This window comes from Aythya marila (genome assembly GCF_965140915.1).
Source record: "Aythya marila genome assembly, chromosome: 2".
Taxonomy (NCBI): domain Eukaryota; kingdom Metazoa; phylum Chordata; class Aves; order Anseriformes; family Anatidae; genus Aythya; species Aythya marila.
The window spans coordinates 155,657,193-155,676,967 of record NC_139043.1 but is presented as its reverse complement, the minus strand read 5'-3'; the positions used below and the strand labels follow the sequence as shown (position 1 = coordinate 155,676,967).

At 48.9% G+C, this 19,775-nt stretch overlaps 1 protein-coding gene across 1 annotated transcript; it reads left to right on the top strand.

Moving 5' to 3' along the window:
• Positions 1-2,888: 2,888 nt before the first annotated feature.
• On the top strand, positions 2,889-14,958 carry TOP1MT (DNA topoisomerase I mitochondrial). The gene is made up of 14 exons (XM_082752717.1): positions 2,889-3,007; positions 4,134-4,249; positions 6,202-6,323; positions 7,045-7,167; positions 7,706-7,893; positions 8,633-8,777; positions 9,655-9,798; positions 9,940-10,125; positions 10,720-10,788; positions 11,684-11,798; positions 12,255-12,382; positions 13,125-13,219; positions 14,093-14,242; positions 14,605-14,958. The coding sequence occupies exons 1-14, from the start codon at positions 2,910-2,912 to the stop codon at positions 14,705-14,707; spliced, it is 1,782 nt and encodes a 593-aa protein (XP_082608843.1). The 5' UTR covers positions 2,889-2,909; the 3' UTR covers positions 14,708-14,958.
• The last annotated feature ends 4,817 nt before the right edge of the window (positions 14,959-19,775 follow it).

The window sequence follows — 19,775 nt, the reverse complement described above, 5'->3', positions numbered from 1 at the left end:
AAGGGGCTTCATCCTTCCCCAACATACTGAATCTCAGGTCCCCTACTTCTGAGGGGATTGAGGGTGCCTGTCCCCAAATCCACACAGTCCTGGGAGACATATCTCATCCAAAGATTGCCTCTTCATCCATGTCTATGACGCTCAGCTTGATGCCACCTCCACGTCCTGCTCTTAGTCACTAAACCCTGCAAGCTTGTCCTGTTCTCTGGGCAGGAATGTCCCTGGGGATGTTTCCTTGGGGCCTCAAGAGGCAGCAGGGCCTGGAGCCCCCCTGCCATGAGGAGAGACCCCGAGAGCTGGGGCTGCTCGGCCTGGAGAGGAGGAGGCTCCGGGGCAGCTTCCCCATGTCCCTGTGGCTCTGCAGGGAGGTGCGAGAGGCCGGGGCCTCTCTGTTCAAAAGACACAGCCCCACGTGGACCATCGAGTCCAACTCCTGTCGCTGTCCCCAGAGAGCAGAGCTCAGCGCCTGCCCCTCCGCTCCCCTCATGAGGGAGCTGCAGGCCGCCATGAGGCTTCCCTTTGGCCTGCTCTGCTCTGGGTTCAACAAACCAAGGGCACCTCAGCAACTCCTCATATGTCTTCCCCTCTAGGCCCTTGACCAACTTCATAGCCTTTCTTAGGACACTCTTTAATAGTTTTTATGTCTTGTTTACACTGGGGCTGCTTTTCAGCCTCTTGGTCCATGTGGTCCTGAGCTCTGGGTGGCCCTGTTTCATCAGGGGACTGGACCAGAGGTGCCTCCAACCTTGGTCATTCTGTGATGAGAATTGTCTGCATTTGTTACAGGTCACAGCCCAAATCCTGGAGAAAGGGACCTGCAGTGGGACAGCAGCTCTCAGAGACCAAGGACGGAGTTGGGGTAGGAAACCTAGGGGATACAGGTGGCTGCCAAGACCCAATCTTCAGTGGGATGCGTCCCTTAACATTTCTTCTGTGTGCCTGGACTTCAGGATAATTGCCCTCCTTTCCGAATATCAACAATTTTTCACTTCTTATTGCTTCCTACAGGTCCTGAAATCAAGTGGTGGTGTTCCTGGCATGGCTGCATCCCTCTCTGGAGAGCCTGGGGGTTCAGGGTTGTCTCTTGGGGTCACTGCTATGAGGGTGGGGATGGAGAAGGAGCTGGACTCCTCTGTCCCTCAGCAGAAAGGGGATTCCCAAGACCCAAAGAGGAAAAAAGAGAAGAAGCAAGAGCAAAGGAAGCAGAGGGAGAAGAGGTTGCTGAAAAAGGGAGGGAGCAAGAAGGATGAGTTTGAGGAAGATCTCGAGGGTGTGATGGAAGGCATCGAGGACGAGGATGGTGCTGATGGGGATGGGAACTGGGGAGCGGGGCAGGGCAGAGCTAAGCAAGGGAGCAGCAGTTGTGTCCAGGAAAGGGGTAATGAGAAGGAAAAGCAGGAGAAGGGGAAAGCAGAGAAACGCAAGAAGGTGAAAATAGAGGGGGAGGAGAAAATGGGGAAGAAGAAAATAAAGAAGGAAAAAATGCTGGAAGAGGAGCAAGAGCTGGAGAGGGCAAATGAGGAATTAGGGGGGGGAGATGGACCAGGAGGGATGGAGGGGAGGGATGTGGTGGGAAAGGAAAGTGAAGATGGGAAAGGAGTAAAGGAGGAGGTGGATGAGCAAGGGGATGAGAGATGGGGACAGGAAGAAGATGAGATGGGGAAGGGAGATGGGCCAGAGAAAGGGAAAAAGCAGAAAAACAAGGAGAAAAAGCCAAAAGAGAAAAAGGAGAAGGGGAAGAAAAGTAAAGAGAAGAGTGAAAATGAGGAGATCCCAGAGAAAACCCGGAAAAGAAAATCTAAGGAGGAAGGAGAGGAGAAGAACAACAAAAAGGCCAAAAAGGAGGAGAAAGAAAAAGAAGAGGCAGAAAAGAAGTGGAAATGGTAAATGTCTTGCATGTGTTTAGCCTCTGGGCAGGTTTAACTTGAATGTAACTGGGGTTTTTCATCTTATTTCTGAGAGTAAAACTGTAAAAATTCAGTTTTTATTAATATCTTTAACTGCTTGGCTGTATTTTCCGAAGCCCTGAATGTAGCTAAGCACTCTTGGCAGGAGGGAACAGGGTAAGAGAGGATGGGAGGTCCCAACTACAAAATAGTATTCATATGGTATTTTTATGAGGTATGCTGTTATAAAATTATATATTTCTCCTCAACTGGCTTTGCTGGTGTCCAGCCAGGCAAGGGATGTGCTCACGGCTGGTGGAAGGAGAAAACCCACAAATCCACTTCCATATCAGAGGGAGCCATGTAGAGGAGGTCATAACGGGGCTGCAGTTTTTTCTCTTTGCAGTGTTTTTTGGATGTTCGAGTCAAGATTTTTGCTTAGGAGAGCATCAGAAAAGAGCACGTGGATGGGGCTGATAGAGGGACAACATCTGCTCTAATTTTTTCGAGGTGGAGACTGGTGGCTTTAGCCACTTGGTGTCATTCTGTCCCCAAGCACCCCAATACCTGAGGCAGGGAAGGAGCATTTAGGGGGGCTGGATGTTTTGCAGACCCTCACAAACCCCAGAGCCTGGGCAGAAGAGGGCTGCTGGGCATTATCCCAATTATCCCATATTGGGATGCTTATGGGCAGCATCCACATCCTGGACCTTTGGGACAGCTTTTTTGAGGCATGGGGTGCTTTGAAAATAGATGACTTTTTGTTGTTGTATTTTGCTTTTTTTTAAGCAGTGCTGCTAGGTAAACTTAATTTGCAGCAGATTTGCCCCAAAACACGCTCAGGACTACACTTCCCATAAGGCTACACAGCCCTGACACGTGGGGAGAGCCACAACCTGGACCTTTTGGTGCTGGTGGCTTTTCCTGGCGATGCTTCGGGCAATGCCACCCTGCCCTGGCAGGTAGCGGGGTGCTGGGGTGGGATGCAGGGGGGGGTGACCAGCTCCGGGGGCACAGGGTGGCATGTACTGGCGTCTCACCACCTCGCTGCTGGGTCGGGGGGTCCCTCGCCCCCGGATGATCCCCACAGGCCTCCGTGCAGGCTCGGGGGGCTGCAGCAGGTAAGTGCAGGTGGTCCCGGGGTGGAGGATTGCATGAATTTGGGGAAGAGAGACGGAGACCTTACCAGTGCTTCTTAAATCACAAATTACCCTTGTAGTTGCCTGCTTTTCAGAGGTGCTCCCAGCTACGTTTTCTGCAGCCTGTTACATTTTATAATATATATTTATATTTTCCTAAATATCTTTTTAATTATATTTTTTTTTCCTAGTGTAATGCCCCACTTGATGCAATCTATCTGGCTTTTGATGCAATCTCCTCCTGCGGGGAGGAGACAGCTCTGAAATACTTCCGGGGCACTGCTGAATGAGAAACACGCTTTTAGTTATTTTTTTCCCCTGGGGGTAAAATCTTGTTGTTTCTCCTGCAATCCTAATTTTCCTGGAGATGCTGGGGTTAACGGGCTGGGTCCTGCTGCTGCCCACCCAGCTGGTGCTGAGCCCTGGGGTGTGGATCCCCTGCTTGTCCCCAAATGCTCCTCGGGCAGGCTTCTTCCTCTGCCATACACCTTAGTTCTCTCTTTTAATTTCATGTTTAAAGTGTTCATTTAAAAAAAAAAAATCCTCTTCAGGGTGGGTGTCTCGATTTCTTTTTCTTTATTTTTTAAATCCTTATTTTGCAGCCGAGGTTTATGGTGCCTTTAAAATCCTCCTTGCTCTGTGGGGGGGTGGAGGGAGGTGTTTTAAGGTCTGATTTGCATTAAGATTGCAGGACAGGGTGGTGGATGCCCATGAGCCCTTTTTTTTTTTTTTTTTTTTTTTTGGTGCCTATTAAAGGAGGCAGTGGAGGGCTGGGGTGTGTGTTAACCCTTGCAGCCTCTTTAATACAACCTGAGCAGCCTTTGTGGCCCAAGGGTGGGATTTTGGTGGTTGTCCCATGGGTTTGCCTGATGGCTCCATCCCTTTGCTCTCCCCCTGAGTCCCTCCACGTCCCACTGAGCACATCCCTTCCCTCCTCAGGATGCTTTTCCCTCGTTTAGGTCATTATTTTCCACGTTTGAAAGAGTGGGGAAACTGAGGCAGCATCAGGAGTGATGGAATTTCGCTTGAATTTTGTAGCAATGCTCAGGAGAAGGTCTCAAACCCTGAAGTAAAGATGCTCTCATGGGTCTGTGTGCTTCTGTCCCAGGTGGGAAGAGGAGAAGACAGCCGACGGGGTGAAGTGGACACAGCTGGAGCACCGAGGACCCTATTTTGCTCCCCTTTATGAGCCGCTGCCTGATGATGTGCAGTTTTATTACGATGGTAAGCCCACCTTGGGAGGAGTGTTGTTCTCCTCTGTACAGCCAAGGAGATGATTATCTCCTCTTATATAAAGAGGGGCATAATGCTGGGCATGAATTATTAAATGCTGAAAATATTGCAATATCCTCAGTCGTGTCTGAGGCTTGCTCCTCTGCTCACAGCTTTTTCTGGTGCGGGGTGTGCAGTCATGGTCCCTGAGCTTCTTGAGGGGAAGCGATGCATCTTGATGCCATCTCTTGAAGACCTTGTGTACATTTTCTGAATATATATATATATATTTTTTTTCCCTCCCAGCCTATGCATAGCATTTTTTTTTCCTGATTAACATACTTTCTGGGTTTGAGCTTTAAGTCAGCTCACGCACGGTTTCTCTGCACACTGGAGGGAAAAAGCGTTTTTGCTTTTGATGAGAGCTGCAGCTTCTCTGTCCCATGGTCTCAGTGACATGTCACTTGTCCTCCAGGACACTGCAGGATCTGGCCAGGCTGCTCTGAGCTCCTGGTCACAGCTCCCTGTGTTGTCCCCAGAGCCACCACGTTTCATCTTGCTGCAACCCAGTGCATCAATGAGGGGCTGAGAGGTTGGAGGGATGGATCCAGGCTTCTGCTGGCCTTCTTGGATTTCTCACTGTGGTTGTTGGGCTCTTTTCTTCCACACTCTTGTCTCCAGCCATGAACTGTTCCCTCTGGAGTGGGGAAAGGAGGCAAGAAGGACCATGATGGGAATCATCCAAGGGATGCTGGAGAGAGGAAGGGACCACAGTCCCTTCTTGGTCCTCCTCAAGCTTTCTCTGGGGCTTCCTATTTTTATTTTTTGAGTATAGGGGGGGGAAAAGAGGCCAATTTGGGAAAATGAGGTGTGTGGCAACACTGTCAGCAGAGGGCACTGCTGGGATATCGATGGGGCTGTTGGAGACTTCTGTTTTTTTGGCTCACTAAGGAGAAATCTTGTCGTATACATGTAGTTCGTGTAGGGTTTGGACCTCCTCTGTGGTTTCTGCTCTGTTGCAGATCCATCTGTATTGTGTGCATCCAGGCTGGTGGCTTTGGCTTGGCATCTGGAGAGCAGTTGGCTCGGTTACTGTAAGGTTTCACCGTTCCTGGGTGAAAACCTGTGTTTTTGTGCCCAGGCAGCAGCCCTGAGTAGGAAGGGAGCTGCTGCACGTAGGCTGCTGTGAGGCTGTGACTCACCATGCTCTGCAGTGCAGGTGGAGGTCAAAACACCAAAATCAGCACCTGGTGTAGGCAGGATCGAACCATCCCTGGAGCTCTGAAGGGCATTTTTTTTTTTCCTGTGGCTTGCCTAGAAAAGCTATTTTAAAGAGTGTGCTTCCCAGGAAGAACCAGAATGTTCCCTGGCTTCTTTGGGTTTTGTTGCTACAGCCAGGGAGCTCGGGAGAGGCTGGTGGTGGCTTTGCCACCTCCAAAAAATGATCCAAAACCCTCTTGTGGTCATCCAGTGAATCTTGCACCTGTATTTATTTCATGCATGTTTTCTTTGAGCTTCCCATGATTGCTCAATCTGCATAGAAGATGATTTGAGATCAAGCTATGAGAGGGATCCTGGCTGTTCAGCGTGGTCCTGGAAGGGATCACGGCTGGAAAACAAACCTTTGTGTTGCCTCGTTAAGCCAAGAATTTGGGACTTAATGTTGCAGGACAGCTGCTGAAAGCCTCATGGCTCAGTGACCTCGGTGTAAACCGGGCTCTTACAGAGAACAAAATGATGAAATGTGATTGCAAATTAGTCGTGGCAGTGTCCTGCTGTGCTGAGAGCTCAGGGGATTGATCCACAAGCAAGGCTGCTTGGTGTATGGGGGTGCCAATGTCCATTCTCAGCCTGTGTCCCTTTTTGGCACCGTGCTGAGCGTTGGGGACTGACCAGGTGATCTCCTGGGGCTGCAGAGTGGGACTGTCCCCAAAACTGCTGCTAATGCTCCTCTCTCTTCCCAGGCAAACCCCTGAAGCTGAGCCTGGCCACGGAGGAGATTGCTACCTTCTATGCCAAAATGCTTGATCACGAGTACACCACCAAGGAGATCTTCCAGAACAACTTTTTTAACGACTGGAGGAAGGTACCTTCCCTGCAGGGGGGCTTCCTTGCTGCCCGTCCTCTGCATTAAACCCCCCAGCGTTAAAACTGTTACCTGCAGGCATAACATGGGAGGAAAGGGATGTTTTTTTGGGGGTTTAGCTCTTTATTTCTGTGCTCCCTATGGGTTTGGGCCAGGGCTTGCTGTCTACAGCAATCCTTGAGCACTTCTTGTTGGCACTTGAGCTCCTTTTGAGTTCAAGTGATGCTGTCTAACAGAGTAGGCATGGGGTCTACCAAACAGCTTTGCAAGCTATTTAGGGTGTGCCTTCCTCTGTAGGATTAACATCAAGAACCTACAGCACCATGGCTCAGTCCCCCTGCACAAGCAAGACCCCTCCTAGTGCTTACCTCACCCTTCAGTGCCCCTTTTTCAGACCCTGACATCTTCATGCAGTCCCCTTTGGGACCATTTGTTCGTGCAGCAGAGGTTTGAGGCTGCTCCACCCCAAACCTGGTTGTATTTTGCTTCCCAGCTCAGGTGTCCAGAGCAGCCTGGCCTCCTGTTGGGGCATCTTTATCTTCCCTTGGGTGGATGTTGCTGATGTGGCTGTTTCCCTATGATTTTTCTGAAGAACTGTTGTGCAGCTCTGTATTTCCTTTTCTCTGGGGTGAGACGTAGCCAGCAGCACTGTGCAGAGCTCTTTTTGCCAACTGTATTTACCCAAACTGTCTTTGCCTAGTCCCTGTCATCTCTCCCTCAGGAGATGACCCCTCAGGAGCAGAAGATAATCAAGCACCTGGACAAGTGTGACTTCAGGGAGATCCACAAGTACTTTGTAGACAAAAATGAGGCACGGAAAGCGCTCCCCAAAGAGGAGAAGCAGGTGAGGACTGTTTCCCATGATATCTGGGGCTGGCTGATATGCTTGGGGACCAGCTTGAGGTGTCCTATCTCCTGCTAGGCTTTTTTTTTTTTTTTTTTTTTTTTTTTTTTTTTTTGGTGGGTGATGTCCTCACCTGAGACCTCTTAGGTATTTGACTGGTTCCATCTCTCCAGGGTCATCACAGCCTTCTTCATTGAGCTTTTCTGCAGGTGGTGCATGCCTCCTGGCTTTGAGAAGTCCCAGTCATCCTCAGGCCATGGTTTGGGGTCCTGTCTTATCCAGGAGGTGGTGGACCCTTGCTATATGGCAATAATGAAACCCAAGCTTTGTTTCATCAGCATCTCATGCTGGGACAGCATCATGATGAGGGTTTGCAAAGCAGGTGGAGGTGATCTGTGTTATGCTTGACTCTTTCTCCAGTCCTTTGAGCTTTGTCTTTCCTGCCTTGATCTCTCCAGGGAGAGGATGGTGGGCAAGCACAAATTATGGGGTTTCAGCTGTGTCTTGTAGGGTGATGGTGGCATGGTGCTCGTTTCAGAAACTGAAGGAGGCAGCAGACAAGATCCAGGAAGAGTACGGATACTGCATCCTCGATGGGCACCGGGAGAAGATAGGCAACTTTAAAACTGAGCCTCCGGGGCTTTTCCGTGGCCGCGGTGACCACCCCAAAATGGGCATGCTCAAGAAGAGGATCATGCCAGAGGATGTGATAATCAACTGCAGCAAGTGAGTTGCCAAGAGAAGAGCTGAGGTTGTGGGGCTGCTTTTGGGGCTGGGATAAGCAGCACATCTCCTCTACGTGGAGCTGCCACAGGATTTTGCTCTCTGCTGCATCTGGAGCTGTCCTATAACCTCGTGGGACCTCCAGACCCCTGCTTTGCAGTCAGGTCTGACTTAGTCTCTTTGTGGACATATGGTGGTTGGGGAAGCTGGTCAGCAGTCCTGCCTCTTGTTGGTGCTAGCACTTTTAGCAGGATATCAGCTGCGGGTCCAGCAGTGCTCCTGTTGTCTCTTTGAAGCTGGGACAGCTGGGTATTGTTTCTGCTGTGCTTCTTTTCAAAAAAATAGGTGTCATTCTGCCTCACTTCACAGGTTTTTTTGCTGGCTGGAAGCATCGACATCATCCTCACTGGAGGGAGGAAGAGTAGCAATAAGTTAAGAGTGTATTTGCTATAAATGATGTTGCTTGGGTTGGCCTTAATGCACCCGCAGGAAGACCTCATGGCCTTGCTTCAAATCAGTCCCCCCCAGCCCAACAAGTTCTCCTCTTGTCCTCAACATCCAAAGGGTACAGACTGATCATGTAATCGAGCAATTTGGGGCAGGCTGTGTGCTTTCAAGAAGCAGTACTGTAGCTTCTTGACCATCCTTTGCTTGCTGTGAAGAAATAGTTGAGATGCTGACCCATTTCTTCTCCTTTTGTGGCCTCTTTGGTATGAGGGCTGTGTTCTTGCTCTGTCCCCAGGGACTCCAAGATCCCCGAACCTCCTGCGGGCCACAAATGGAAGGAGGTGCGCTTTGACAACACGGTCACCTGGCTGGCCTCGTGGACTGAAAACATCCAGAACTCCCTGAAGTACATCATGCTGAACCCCAGCTCCAAGCTGAAGGTCAGTGAGGTGCTGCTTTTTGTGCAGGGCTTGTTGCCTTGCGGGCCACTGGCCTTTTGCCAGGTGGAAAGGTTTAGGGAAAAAGATGTGGCATGTCAACAAAAACATACTTTCCTTCCCAAGAAAAAGGAGATAAGATAGATTAATTAAACTAGATTAAATGGGATGCCCTTGGTTGTGATTGGGGGTGAAAAAAGGGTAAACTCTTTAAGCATTGAGCCTGTTTTTAGGGACGGATTGCTGGCAGAACTGTCCCAGTGCCATGCTGCTTGTTTTCATCCTGGGAAGGCTGTTGAAAGCTGGGCAGGGGCAGAGGGGATCCACAGGGTATGAGATCCAATGGGGTCTGGTCCATTTGTGCCAGCAAACGGGAGGACAGGAGGAGGTGGGATCACCATCTGCAGCCCTGTGGGAGGGAGGGAGTGAACACAGCAGGGAGAGAAAGGTGACTTAAAGCTATTTCCAGTCCTCAAAGCTAAATAAAAAATGAGGAAACCACAAGCCAAGCAAGCACATCGTGCCAGTCCACGCTGGTGGTGTGTGAGTATCAGTGGCCACGGCTGTGCAGTGCTGGACCAGTTGGCTCCTAGTTTACCCTGTGCTGTCCACAAGCTGGTGGAAGGCTCATGCAGACTATGAGCAGCTCCGATTTTGTGAGGATCCTGAACCCAGTGCAGCCAGCAGAGGGCACAGAAACCCCAGCTGAGCTGTTTCTGCTTTAATTTTTCATTTCCTGGATTTATTTTTTTGAGAAAGCACTGGGTTTTGAGTGATACTTAGACCCTGGAGGTTGTGTTTTCCAAAACAGGGGCTGGCTGGTGGAGATGGAAATAAGACAGGGCACTGAGTGGAAATGCCCTGGCCTCTTTTTTTCCAGGGGGAAAAGGACTGGCAGAAGTACGAGGTAGCCAGGAAGCTAAAGGACGTTGTCCACAAAATCCGTGCTCAGTACCAGGCCGACTGGAAGTCCAAGGAGATGAAGAAACGGCAAAGAGCAGTTGCTCTCTACTTCATTGATAAGGTACCTGTGGCCTTACCCTGGCCCCCCAGGGTGAGGGTTTTTTAAAATTATTTAGTTTCTTTCTTCCTGATGTCCATGCCCTCTTGTGGTGGAGTTGTGGTGGGTTGGAGGTGACTCACGGTCTCCTGTGGCTCCTTCCAGCTGGCCCTGCGAGCTGGCAATGAGAAAGAGGAAGGGGAGACTGCGGACACAGTTGGCTGCTGCTCCCTGCGCGTGGAGCACATCAAGCTGCACCCCAAGCTGGACGGGCAGGAGCACGTGGTGGAGTTTGACTTCCTGGGGAAAGACTCCATCCGCTACTACAACAAAGTGTCGGTGGAGAAGCCGGTGAGCATGGCTGAGATCGGTGTCGTGGCCATTGTGGTGCAAGGGGGTTTTGGTTCATTTGGTGGTGGTCCCAAATCCACATCTGAAACGTGTGTTTCAACCCCACTGTGACAGCATGTGCAGGAGATGCAAGGGTGTTGTGGGATGAAGACACCCATGTGTTGACCATGGCCTGGAGAAGAGGGTAGAAGCTTTGGGGTAGGGATTTCAAGGATGTTTTAGCCCATGAACTGTGAGAGAAGTCCTGCCTCCTGCTGGAGGGAGCATCTTCAGGTGACTGAGTGGGAATTAAAGCTTGAAAGTGTCCCCATTCCTTTTCGTTATGCCTGTGAGATAAAGTTAATGCTGTTTGTGGGGAAAGTGGAGTGCCAGGGATAGCAGGGATGGAGAGAACAGTCTGTGGCACCAGTGTTTGAGGTCTCAGTGGAAGTCCTTGAAGTTGAGCAGGTTGGTGCTGTGGTAGGATGCGTGCTCCATGAGTATAAATCAGTGTATCTGGATGAGGGGATGATGAGGAGGCAGATGGAGATGAGGGAGGTGTCTGGGAGCAGTATGCTCTGTCTCTGACCAGGACCATCCCTTCTTCCTCTCTAGGTGTTCAAAAACCTGCAGCTGTTCATGAAGAACAAGGACCCAGGAGATGACCTCTTTGATAGGCTCACTGTAAGTTGTCACCTCTCTGCTCTTGAACCCCCTTGACAGGAAAAAAAGTCACAACATCCCAACTTCTTTTAGCATTGGCAACATCTCTCCTTTCCCAAATGCAGGCTTGTCTGTCTGCCTGCGCCCACGACTAACCCATATCCCTGCTAAGGAGGTGTTTTTCTGCTGCTTTCCTCCTGGAACTTATCTGCCTGGGCTTTTTTTAGCCTGGGAAGACCTGCCCACATGCGTGTTGCCCAGGACATTGCTGGAGGTGTCAAATCTCAGCTGTCTGACATTTCCATGCCTTGCAGAGGCTCAACAAAAAAGGGAGAGAGACTTCAGGAGCATAGGGGTGCTGGAGAGATGTGCTGCAGCCTTTTCCTCCAGGGAACCCTCTTAGAAAAATTTCTACCTCCTCTTCAGCATCAAATATGGGCTGCTGCTCCCTGTGCTCCCCCCTTCTGCCACATGCCCACAAACCCACTTGTCCATCTTGCTTCTAAGGAAGGCTTTCTCCAAACCCCAAATGAGTCATTTTAGCATCTTCAGATTCTGCTCTGACTGCAGCCCTGTGTGCTCTGTAGAAGAAAGATATCAGATGTGATATGTGTGAGATGTGATACTGGATGTGAGATATGTCCCCTTGGACATAAATAGGCAGAAATTACTCAATTTGAGGGAAGTTCTTTGTGAATTTTAGTGTTTGTCCTAATCTTCAATAGTTGAAGGCCTGACCCAATAGGTAGATCTGCAAGTTACAGAGGATGTGTTTTTTTTTTTTTTTGAGACTTTTTCTAAATGCTTACTGGGTTTGTTTAGGCAAAATACGATGGTCTGAGAAGTGATTTATTGTCCTGGCTTCTGCTGCTTCTCTTCCTTTTTTCTTCACTTTGTCCTCTCCTCCTTCCTCCAGACGGTCATCTTGAACAAACACCTCCAAAATCTGATGAATGGCTTGACTGCCAAAGTGTTCAGGACCTACAACGCTTCCATCACATTGCAGGAGCAGCTCAAGGCCCTCACTAACCGTGAGTTTTTAAGAATTTGTGTTGCCCCCAGCTGCCATATGGGGGCAGTGGGCTCAGATGTCCACTCACTGTCCCCATAACTGCCTGCTCCTTCTTGGCTGGTCATGCACCACGTTGTAGGGTGGTGTGTAGCTTATGGGTGCATGCAACAGGTTAGGAGCTATGCCGAGTGATGAAATCAAATTACCTGCTCAGTGGTAGTCTGACAGTGAAGACAGGATTAGATTTTTCCCCTTCTTTGTATTGTTTATTGTGTTATTTCTGTCCTGCCTTCTAGTGATGAGATGCACTTTCAAATTTGGTGCTTCCCAGGTGTCCTTTACCAATTTCTACAGCCAGCACTGCTCTCTTCTGAGAAAGGATGGGAAAGGCAAACATCTTGCTGTTCTGGTCTGCTCTCTGTCTTCTCCAACTCCCAGAGAGGAGACAAATAACGATCCTGCACTTTATTTCCAGCTGAAGACAGCGTTGCAGGAAAGCTGCTCTCCTACAACCGAGCTAACCGAGCTGTGGCCATCCTGTGCAACCATCAGAGGTCCACGCCAAAAACCTTTGAGAAGTCAATGCAAAACCTCCAGAGTAAGGTGAGGAAGACCGAACTGAGAGCCCTCACCCTGCTCCCACCTCACCAAGCTCTTTCTTGGATGTGAAAAGGGAGGGGGGTGAATAACCTGATGCCTCCTAAAGAGATTGCCCTGATCAAGTGTGGCATCTAGGAAATGTACCAGAAGTGGTGTGGGTGCATCCACAACCCAGGGGTGGAGTAAGGTCAAATGCTGGTTGAAGCCCATGTGGCACTGAATTCTTTTCACTGCTTAGTGTCTTCAAACCAAGCTGGGTGCTGTTAGTGATGCCACAGCTCAGGACTATAGAAATGAGTTCTATTTAGTTGTTTGTAGGAGAACCAGCTGAAATTTAATGGGTCTCTTATGGCAATTCCACAAACCGACTTTTAATTGTCCTCAGATCTTTTGTTCATGCTCTACCACTGGGCTTGGGACTTTGCAGTAGGGTCTAATATTGTTATGAGCCAGTCAATCTCAGACAAGTGCACAACATGAAAAAGCTGTGAGTTTTTCCAAACATTTGTGTTGGAAAAGACCTCTAAGATCAGAAAGTCCAACCCTTAACCTAGCACTGCCAAGTTCACTGTTAAACCATGTCCATGAGCTCTACATCTACACGTGTCTCAGGCAGTTATTGGATTTAGAGGTTTAGATCAAGGCTGATGAGAAGTTGAGGAGCAATTTGGTATGGTAAGGGAGAGGCAGCTGAAATCCCTGGGGAGGACAGGAGCATGGGCTCACTCTGTGTTTGCCTTCACAGATTGATGCCAAGAAGCAACAGCTGGAGGAAGCTGAAAAAGAGCTGAAAAAAGCTGAAGATGAGTTTGAAGAGACAAAAGATGCCAAAGCAGAGGCGTGAGTGATTCTTCCTTACAATTCCTGTTTGCAGAGGGGTCTGGCTGGGACCTGTGGGTGGGAACGGTGTGGTCCAACACCCTACATGTAGCTCATGGGAACTGAATTGGGTACTGGGTGCCTCCTGTCCTATGGGAGTCAAGTGGATGGATGGAGGTCTTGTGGTTGTCTGCAATAGCAGGACAAAGAGTTCCTTGAGGGGGTGTTTCTGTGCTCATATCTCCAAATACTTGGATTTCAGCCCAAGCTGCTGGGTTGTCCTACAAATGTCATGGCGTAAAGGATGCCTGACTTGGGGTTGAAGCTGGCCTTAACGCAAGTTTTCTTGTGAGATTTTTGGGTGGAGGATTTGTCATATATCTCTCCCCTTCCCAGAGCCCTAATGTGACTTTCTGCCCAGTGACAGAGGGCAGCTGGAGAAAAGGAAATAAAGCTTTTTTTTTTTTTTTTTTGTACTGTGGGTTTTCTTGTCCTGCTTTTGGCTTGTGCTGCTAATGTGCAGAGCAGACTGCCTGAGATGGTCATTGCTCACAGAGTCTGGATCTGAGGAGGTGGTCTCTGCTGGCTGCAGGCTTTTGTACTTGTACAACTTTAGTGCTAATAGTTAAGATGTGATTTTTATTTTTTTTTTTTTTTCCCCCTCAAGTACTCTCACCTGATAGGTTAGTACTACATAGCATCTTCTGCTTTGCCATTCTGGAGCTATTTCCAGGCTCAGGACTTAGAGTGAATTTAGAGACTGCTCCAAGCTGAAGCTCGTTAGCTTCTTATCATGCTCCCAGGCAGCCTCAAGCCAGGAGAACTGCTGTGTTTTGCCTCTGTTGCTTCTTTTTTTCCCTTTAACTTGCTGTGTTGCTCTTCCTCTGCCCTCAGCAATATAGGGAAGAAAAAGAAGCTGTTGGAGCGTCTAAAAGAGCAGCTGGCCAAGCTGAATGTCCAGGCCACAGACAAGGAGGAGAACAAGCAGATAGCTCTGGGCACGTCCAAGCTGAATTACCTGGACCCCAGGATTAGCATAGCCTGGTAAGTCTTGGGTGTGCTCCTATAGAGAGATGTGCAGAAAATCTGCTTGTTGGGGAACAAACGTGTCCGAGCCTTTTTGGTAAAGGAATAAACTTTGTCTCTAGCTGGCCAGAGAGACCTCTCCAAACTCTGGAGATGTTGGAGCAAAGTCCGAAGCTGTGGCCTCCGTTTCTGCAAATAACTGTTTGCAGGGTTCAGGGCAAGAAAGAGTCACTTTGTACATCTTTATCAACTGTGTAAGGGTAATTAGGGGAGCTAAGGAATTATCACAGATGATGAGGGAGGACTACCGTGGTGGGAGCCAGGTGGGATGGGTTGTGCAGCCCCTGGGATGTCCCCTCAGTGCCTTGTGCTCTCCGTAGGTGTAAGAAGTTTGGTGTGCCCATTGAGAAGATCTACAACAAGACACAAAGGGAGAAGTTTGCCTGGGCAATCGACATGGCTGATGAGGACTTTGAATTCTGAGAAAGCACCTTTCCTGTTACCTCATGCTCATTTGGTGCTGTTTAATATCTTTCTTTTTTACATGCTGCAGCAGTTGTTGCAGATGTGGGGTGCTTGCCTAAAGGAAGTTTGATCTATGTATTTCATATTGTTTTTTTGTATAAAAACTAGAAACCAGATGTTTAAAACAACTGACTTGTGATGCTCGTTCTGAGTGCAGTAACTTTGCTGTGAACTTTTAATTCCTCTCCAGAGCTGCCAAGTGCACTGGATCTCTTCTTTTCTCCTCCTTGAGAGTATGGGAAGAAGATTTGAGAGCCTTAACAGTGCCAATAAATGAGATTACAGAGTCTAATCCCATCTCCTTGCTGTAATGGAGATGTGCTATGCTTTTAGCTACTCTGAATTAGCCTGATGGGGAAATATGAGGCAATGACAGCACTGAGACAGGCAGCTGCAGGATGAGACCTGGGCTTGGGTCAGGGGATACAGTGGGAGGAAAAGGAAAAATCTGAGGGTGTTCTTGTGGCATTTTGCCCTCAGGATGTGAGAGAATTGTGCAATTGCACTGACATAATCAAAAGAGAGATGCTTTGTGTTGCTTTAGGAGGAGTTTGATCCTTGAGAGGGAAGGATGCTGCTTCCTTCCCCTGGACACGGAGAAGGCAGGGACCAGCTCCATAAAATGCTGCTGATTGCTCAGTTGGCTGCTTTTCTGAGGGAGGGGGGGAAAAAAGTGAGATTTGCATGTACCTGGCAACAATTAACCTAAGTGCCAGTAAATATCAGGTGTAGGATGTTGCAATGGCAGCAAAAACTTATTGCATCTCAGGGCTGATGTTCAGGTTGCTGTAGTCCAAAGCAGTCAGAGCATCCCATGTGTTCACTTTCTGCCACTTATTCTGGTTTTAAATTGTTTCAGTTGGGAGTCATTAAAACTGGAAGTGATCTGTCTGAATACTGGGATACTGGAGGCCAGAGGCTTTCTAGCAGCTTATCCAAGACATAGTTCCACTGAGAGCTGATGCACAGAGTCTAAACTGGAATTTGGTCTCTGGAATGGGTGTGTGAATGCTCAGTTGTCTGCAGGGACTAGGCTTGATATGAAGTGCTTTGCCTTCAAGCAAAAAGCCTACCTGCACATCTCCAAAACAATTTCTGTTGGTTCCTAAGGGCCCATATGTGAAACGGAGCCCCTACACTTGCTGCTGCATGTTAGCTGAGATGGGACAAGTACAAGGAGAAATGCAGGAGGGAAAACAATGTTTTTGTCACATCTGCAGTAGGAGGGCACGTGCAATGCTCTACCACATGGCTGAGATGTGGCAGCTTAAGAAATCCTGATCACCAGGACTCCCTCTCCAAGCTGCAAGTGCTTATCTAGGTTTTGAAGAGACAAGTGAATCTTAAAACAGGGATCTGAAACAATCTGATGGCAGAAGTGAGAGGGGATTTACTTACTTTTTCTGACCAAGCTAACCCGGTTGCCAACTGGACAGGAGCTGCCAAATGTGCTGTGACCCCTATGTTAGATTTGTACCTGTGAACACAAGGGACCCAGTGTTCCTTGTTCCTGGATCCACTGCATAGAGGTATTTTCCTGCCCACTCTGTTACAAATGCTTTCTGGCTTTAAAAATTATCGAAGTTATTAATCACCACTAACTGTGGTGGAAAGGTCCCATCTAGCAAGCCCGTAGAGGGGAAAATGCTCATTTCCAGTTGCAGAAAAAGGAGCAAGATATAAGTGGGTGTTTCCATGGGCCCAGCAGGCTTTTCCATTTTTTTTAAGTAACTTTTAGAGGAAAAAATCACTCAGGAACCATGTGAGGGGACGGAGTTGTAAGAGCCACTGCAGCAATCTGAATAGCTGCTGAGGAAGCAGTGGAAAATGCCTCCATTCATCTTGCTTCTCTCCAGAAGTCTGTGCTTGGAGCAAAACCCATCAAGACATCAGGGAAATCCAGCTGCAAGCCCTGTGCTTGCCTCTTGCACTGCAGCAGCTGATGAGCACCAACATGGCTCAGTGTCACACTGAAGGCTCCTTGGCCATGCTCTGGAAATCAGGGCTGTGAAGAGCTGTCAATATCAGCTAAATAATTACTGACTACTCTGTAGGAGCTTAATGAAGTTGCTATGTTTTTCCCTAGAGGATGTTAACTTATGTCATTCACTCTACATCTATGGCGTAACCAGTTCTGTCAAAAAGCTCAGTGAAACAAAAATCGGAAAGACAATGAAGCAAACTGAGGTTGGATGGGTTTTGTTTCACTTCTTACTGTTTTGAGTAATGCGATACAGCTGGGACAGCTTTGAGGGGAGAAGCTGGTAAGTCTGGGGAGTGTCCTCCTGGCTTCTGGCCATACCCAAGCAATACACAGGTTGGAGAAGCTGGGTTTTTACTGATGATATCACATAATGCAGCAATCTGTCCTAGTTCCCCATCTGTCAGGGATTTTCTCCTGCTCAGGACCCAGAGGAGCAGGAACTCTGACCCCATCACTTGTGCCTATAAGAGCAGGACCCTTCTCTTCCAGGCACCAGGTTGGGGTTATTTGGGGACTCAGAGCAATGCTTGCATGCTCAGCTGAACCCTGCTTTGTCTCTCTTGGCCCTTTTTGGGTTGCTTTCAGCTTAATTTCTCCAACGAGGTGACTTTACTGTAGGCTTTCGTGACTAAGATATCTGGTAGCTCAAAGTAAAATAAATAAATAAATGCTCTGAACTTGAGCATTTTTCATTGCAATCACTTTTTTTTCTTAAAAGTGGGGGAAAAAATGCAGAAATGGAAGATCTGGTTTCAGGCAAAACCAGAAGTGGTGCCTTCCCCTGCAACTTTTTGGACTGCTAATGGGCTTTTCACAGAAGCCTGCTGTTCATCTTGGCTGGGAGGAGACCTCAAGGCAAATTTATCAGGAACAAGGCTGGCTGCTCATGCTGATCCTGGGATGGGCTCAGGGCTGCTCTCGTTTCATAACAGCGCTCAAAAATCCTCTTGGTGGCTGGAGTCTCCCTGCCTGCAGGCTTGGGCTGTCCCACGCTGTGTGATGGCTGAAGGACAGCACTGGTGCCACGGCTGCTCCCTAAAACAAGCCTGTGGGTGGCAGGAGGTGGTGAGAAGTTCCTCTTGACTTGCATTAGCATCTCCTTTCCTTCCCAGGCTCTCTGTGGAAGTGCTGAGGCTGGGAGGGTCTCTGAAGGCTCTGGTCCAATGGTCCAACCTCCAAGCATGCTCAAAGCATGGCAAGCTTTGGTTGGGTTGCTTTGGGGCAAACTTTATATCTCCAGGGAGGGAGATTTCCTCCATTATTTTTCCTGAGCATCTGTTTTGGTATTTAATCAGGCAAACGTTTATTTTTCTGTCCTTTTATTTATTTTTTTTCCTGTATCCCTGGTTGGAATTTGCCTTGCTGTATCTCCTGGAGGCTCTAACAGGGCTTCTGTGTCACCATCCCAGAGAGATGGGAACAGAAAGCCAACACGCTGGCACCCTTTGCAGGAACTGAAGCCCTCGGTCTGAGCCTCTGCTCATCAGAAACCTTCCCACATGGTGCTTTCTCCTGGGGATGAGTCAACCTCTTTTTGCTCGACCAACCTTATCCATCCTTGCTGCTGAAGGCCGTGCATCGGGCTCCCCTTCCCTGGAGCTGCCTCCTGCTTTTTAGGGCTATCAGGGCTGGTTTTAGGGTGGGCAGCACTGTTCCCTTGCCCACCACGGTTTCCTGGGGGTGGAGAGGGGACCTGGTGGGTGCCCATCACGTGTGTCTCCTTCATCTGCTTAATGACAGGGCCATCGCTCGCTTGTAGGTGGGCGGCTTGTGGCTGATTCATCTTAATTGGTGCAGAGAGGCAAGCGGGTGTGACAAGAGCTCCTCGGAAAGGAATTTGCTGCTGAACTGCTCCTTACACCCTGTGTCTGCTCCCCGGTGAGCCATCAAATTAAGGAGAAAGCAAAACAGCTGGAGCCGGGCAGACGTGGGAGAAGTGGGAACCCCCTGCGGGGATGAGAAACCCCAAGGGTTGCCAGAGGGTTTTTCCCTCTTCCTCCCCCCCCGCCTCCTTCCCTTGAGGGCTGATGTTACAAAAACTGCAAAAATTGGGAGAAATGGAACAGAAACTTTAAAGGGGATTATTGTCAATGTGAGAGTCTCGCTTAAACGTTGTTGTTTCCTATCGCTGCTGTGATTCAGAGCTTCTCCCTCTGAGTGCAATAAACGGAGGCGCTTCCTTTCCCAGCCTGGATTAGCAGGAGGAGGAGATCGTGGCTGTGGTTTGGCATAAATAAAACGTGTTTAAGGAGCTCCCCAGGCTTACGCAGTTGTGCTCTGCATCCATCGACTGTCAGCCAAGTTCAGACCACTTAAAATAAGCTCCGACGGGATGGGTTCCAATGGGAGTGGCTGCAAAGGAAAGTAAATGATTAACCTCCGAGAAATTGGATCCTCGTCATAAAATGAAGGGCAGTCTAATGAGGGCTAGAGGAAGGGTTTTTAATAGGATAAAACCCTAGGATATCAGACTTGTGAGTCCTGCTGGCACGGAGTGCAACTTGGGCCAGGGAGGGGAAGGTTTTGCTGGCTGACACTGGTGTCCCACAGGGAATGAGTAAATGGCACGGAGGCTGGTTCTTCCAACAGCTTCTTTTTAGCTGTAATTGTGATATTGTTGGCCAGCCGAGCACATGCATTGTTTGAAAGAACAATAAAGGGCTTCTAAGGAAGAGCTCAGCCCAGCTGAGACCATCCTGAGCTCTGAGGAAGGCTTCTCCAGACCTTAATTCTGAGCTGCTGCAAGCTGGGGCATGAGGAATTCCAATAAATTGCTCAATTACGATTCTTAATCCAAGCCTGGATTAGGCTGCAATTATAAGTGATCAGTTTGACTCAGAAATAAGCCTTTTAATAACTGCCTTCACAGCTGCAAGAGGGCTCATAAATTGCTTCTGCTGCCACGAACCTGGGAAGAGCATGATGCGAAATCTCTCTAAAACCAGGGTAACTTCCTTTGGTTTGGGGAAATTTCCAATAGGTTGTCTCGTATTGGAGCAGGCTTGCAAAGGAGGGATGACGAGGTGGATGGCTGATGGCCTT

Coding starts and splice junctions, on each gene's coding strand:
- TOP1MT (XM_082752717.1), top strand. CDS start 2,910: ATGTACTGGCGTCTCACCACCTCGCTGCTGGGTCGGGGGGTCCCTCGC. Junction 10,789..11,683: donor ACCTCTTTGATAGGCTCACT/GTAAGTTGTCAC, acceptor TCCTTCCTCCAG/ACGGTCATCTTGAACAAACA. Junction 14,243..14,604: donor CCCAGGATTAGCATAGCCTG/GTAAGTCTTGGG, acceptor TGCTCTCCGTAG/GTGTAAGAAGTTTGGTGTGC.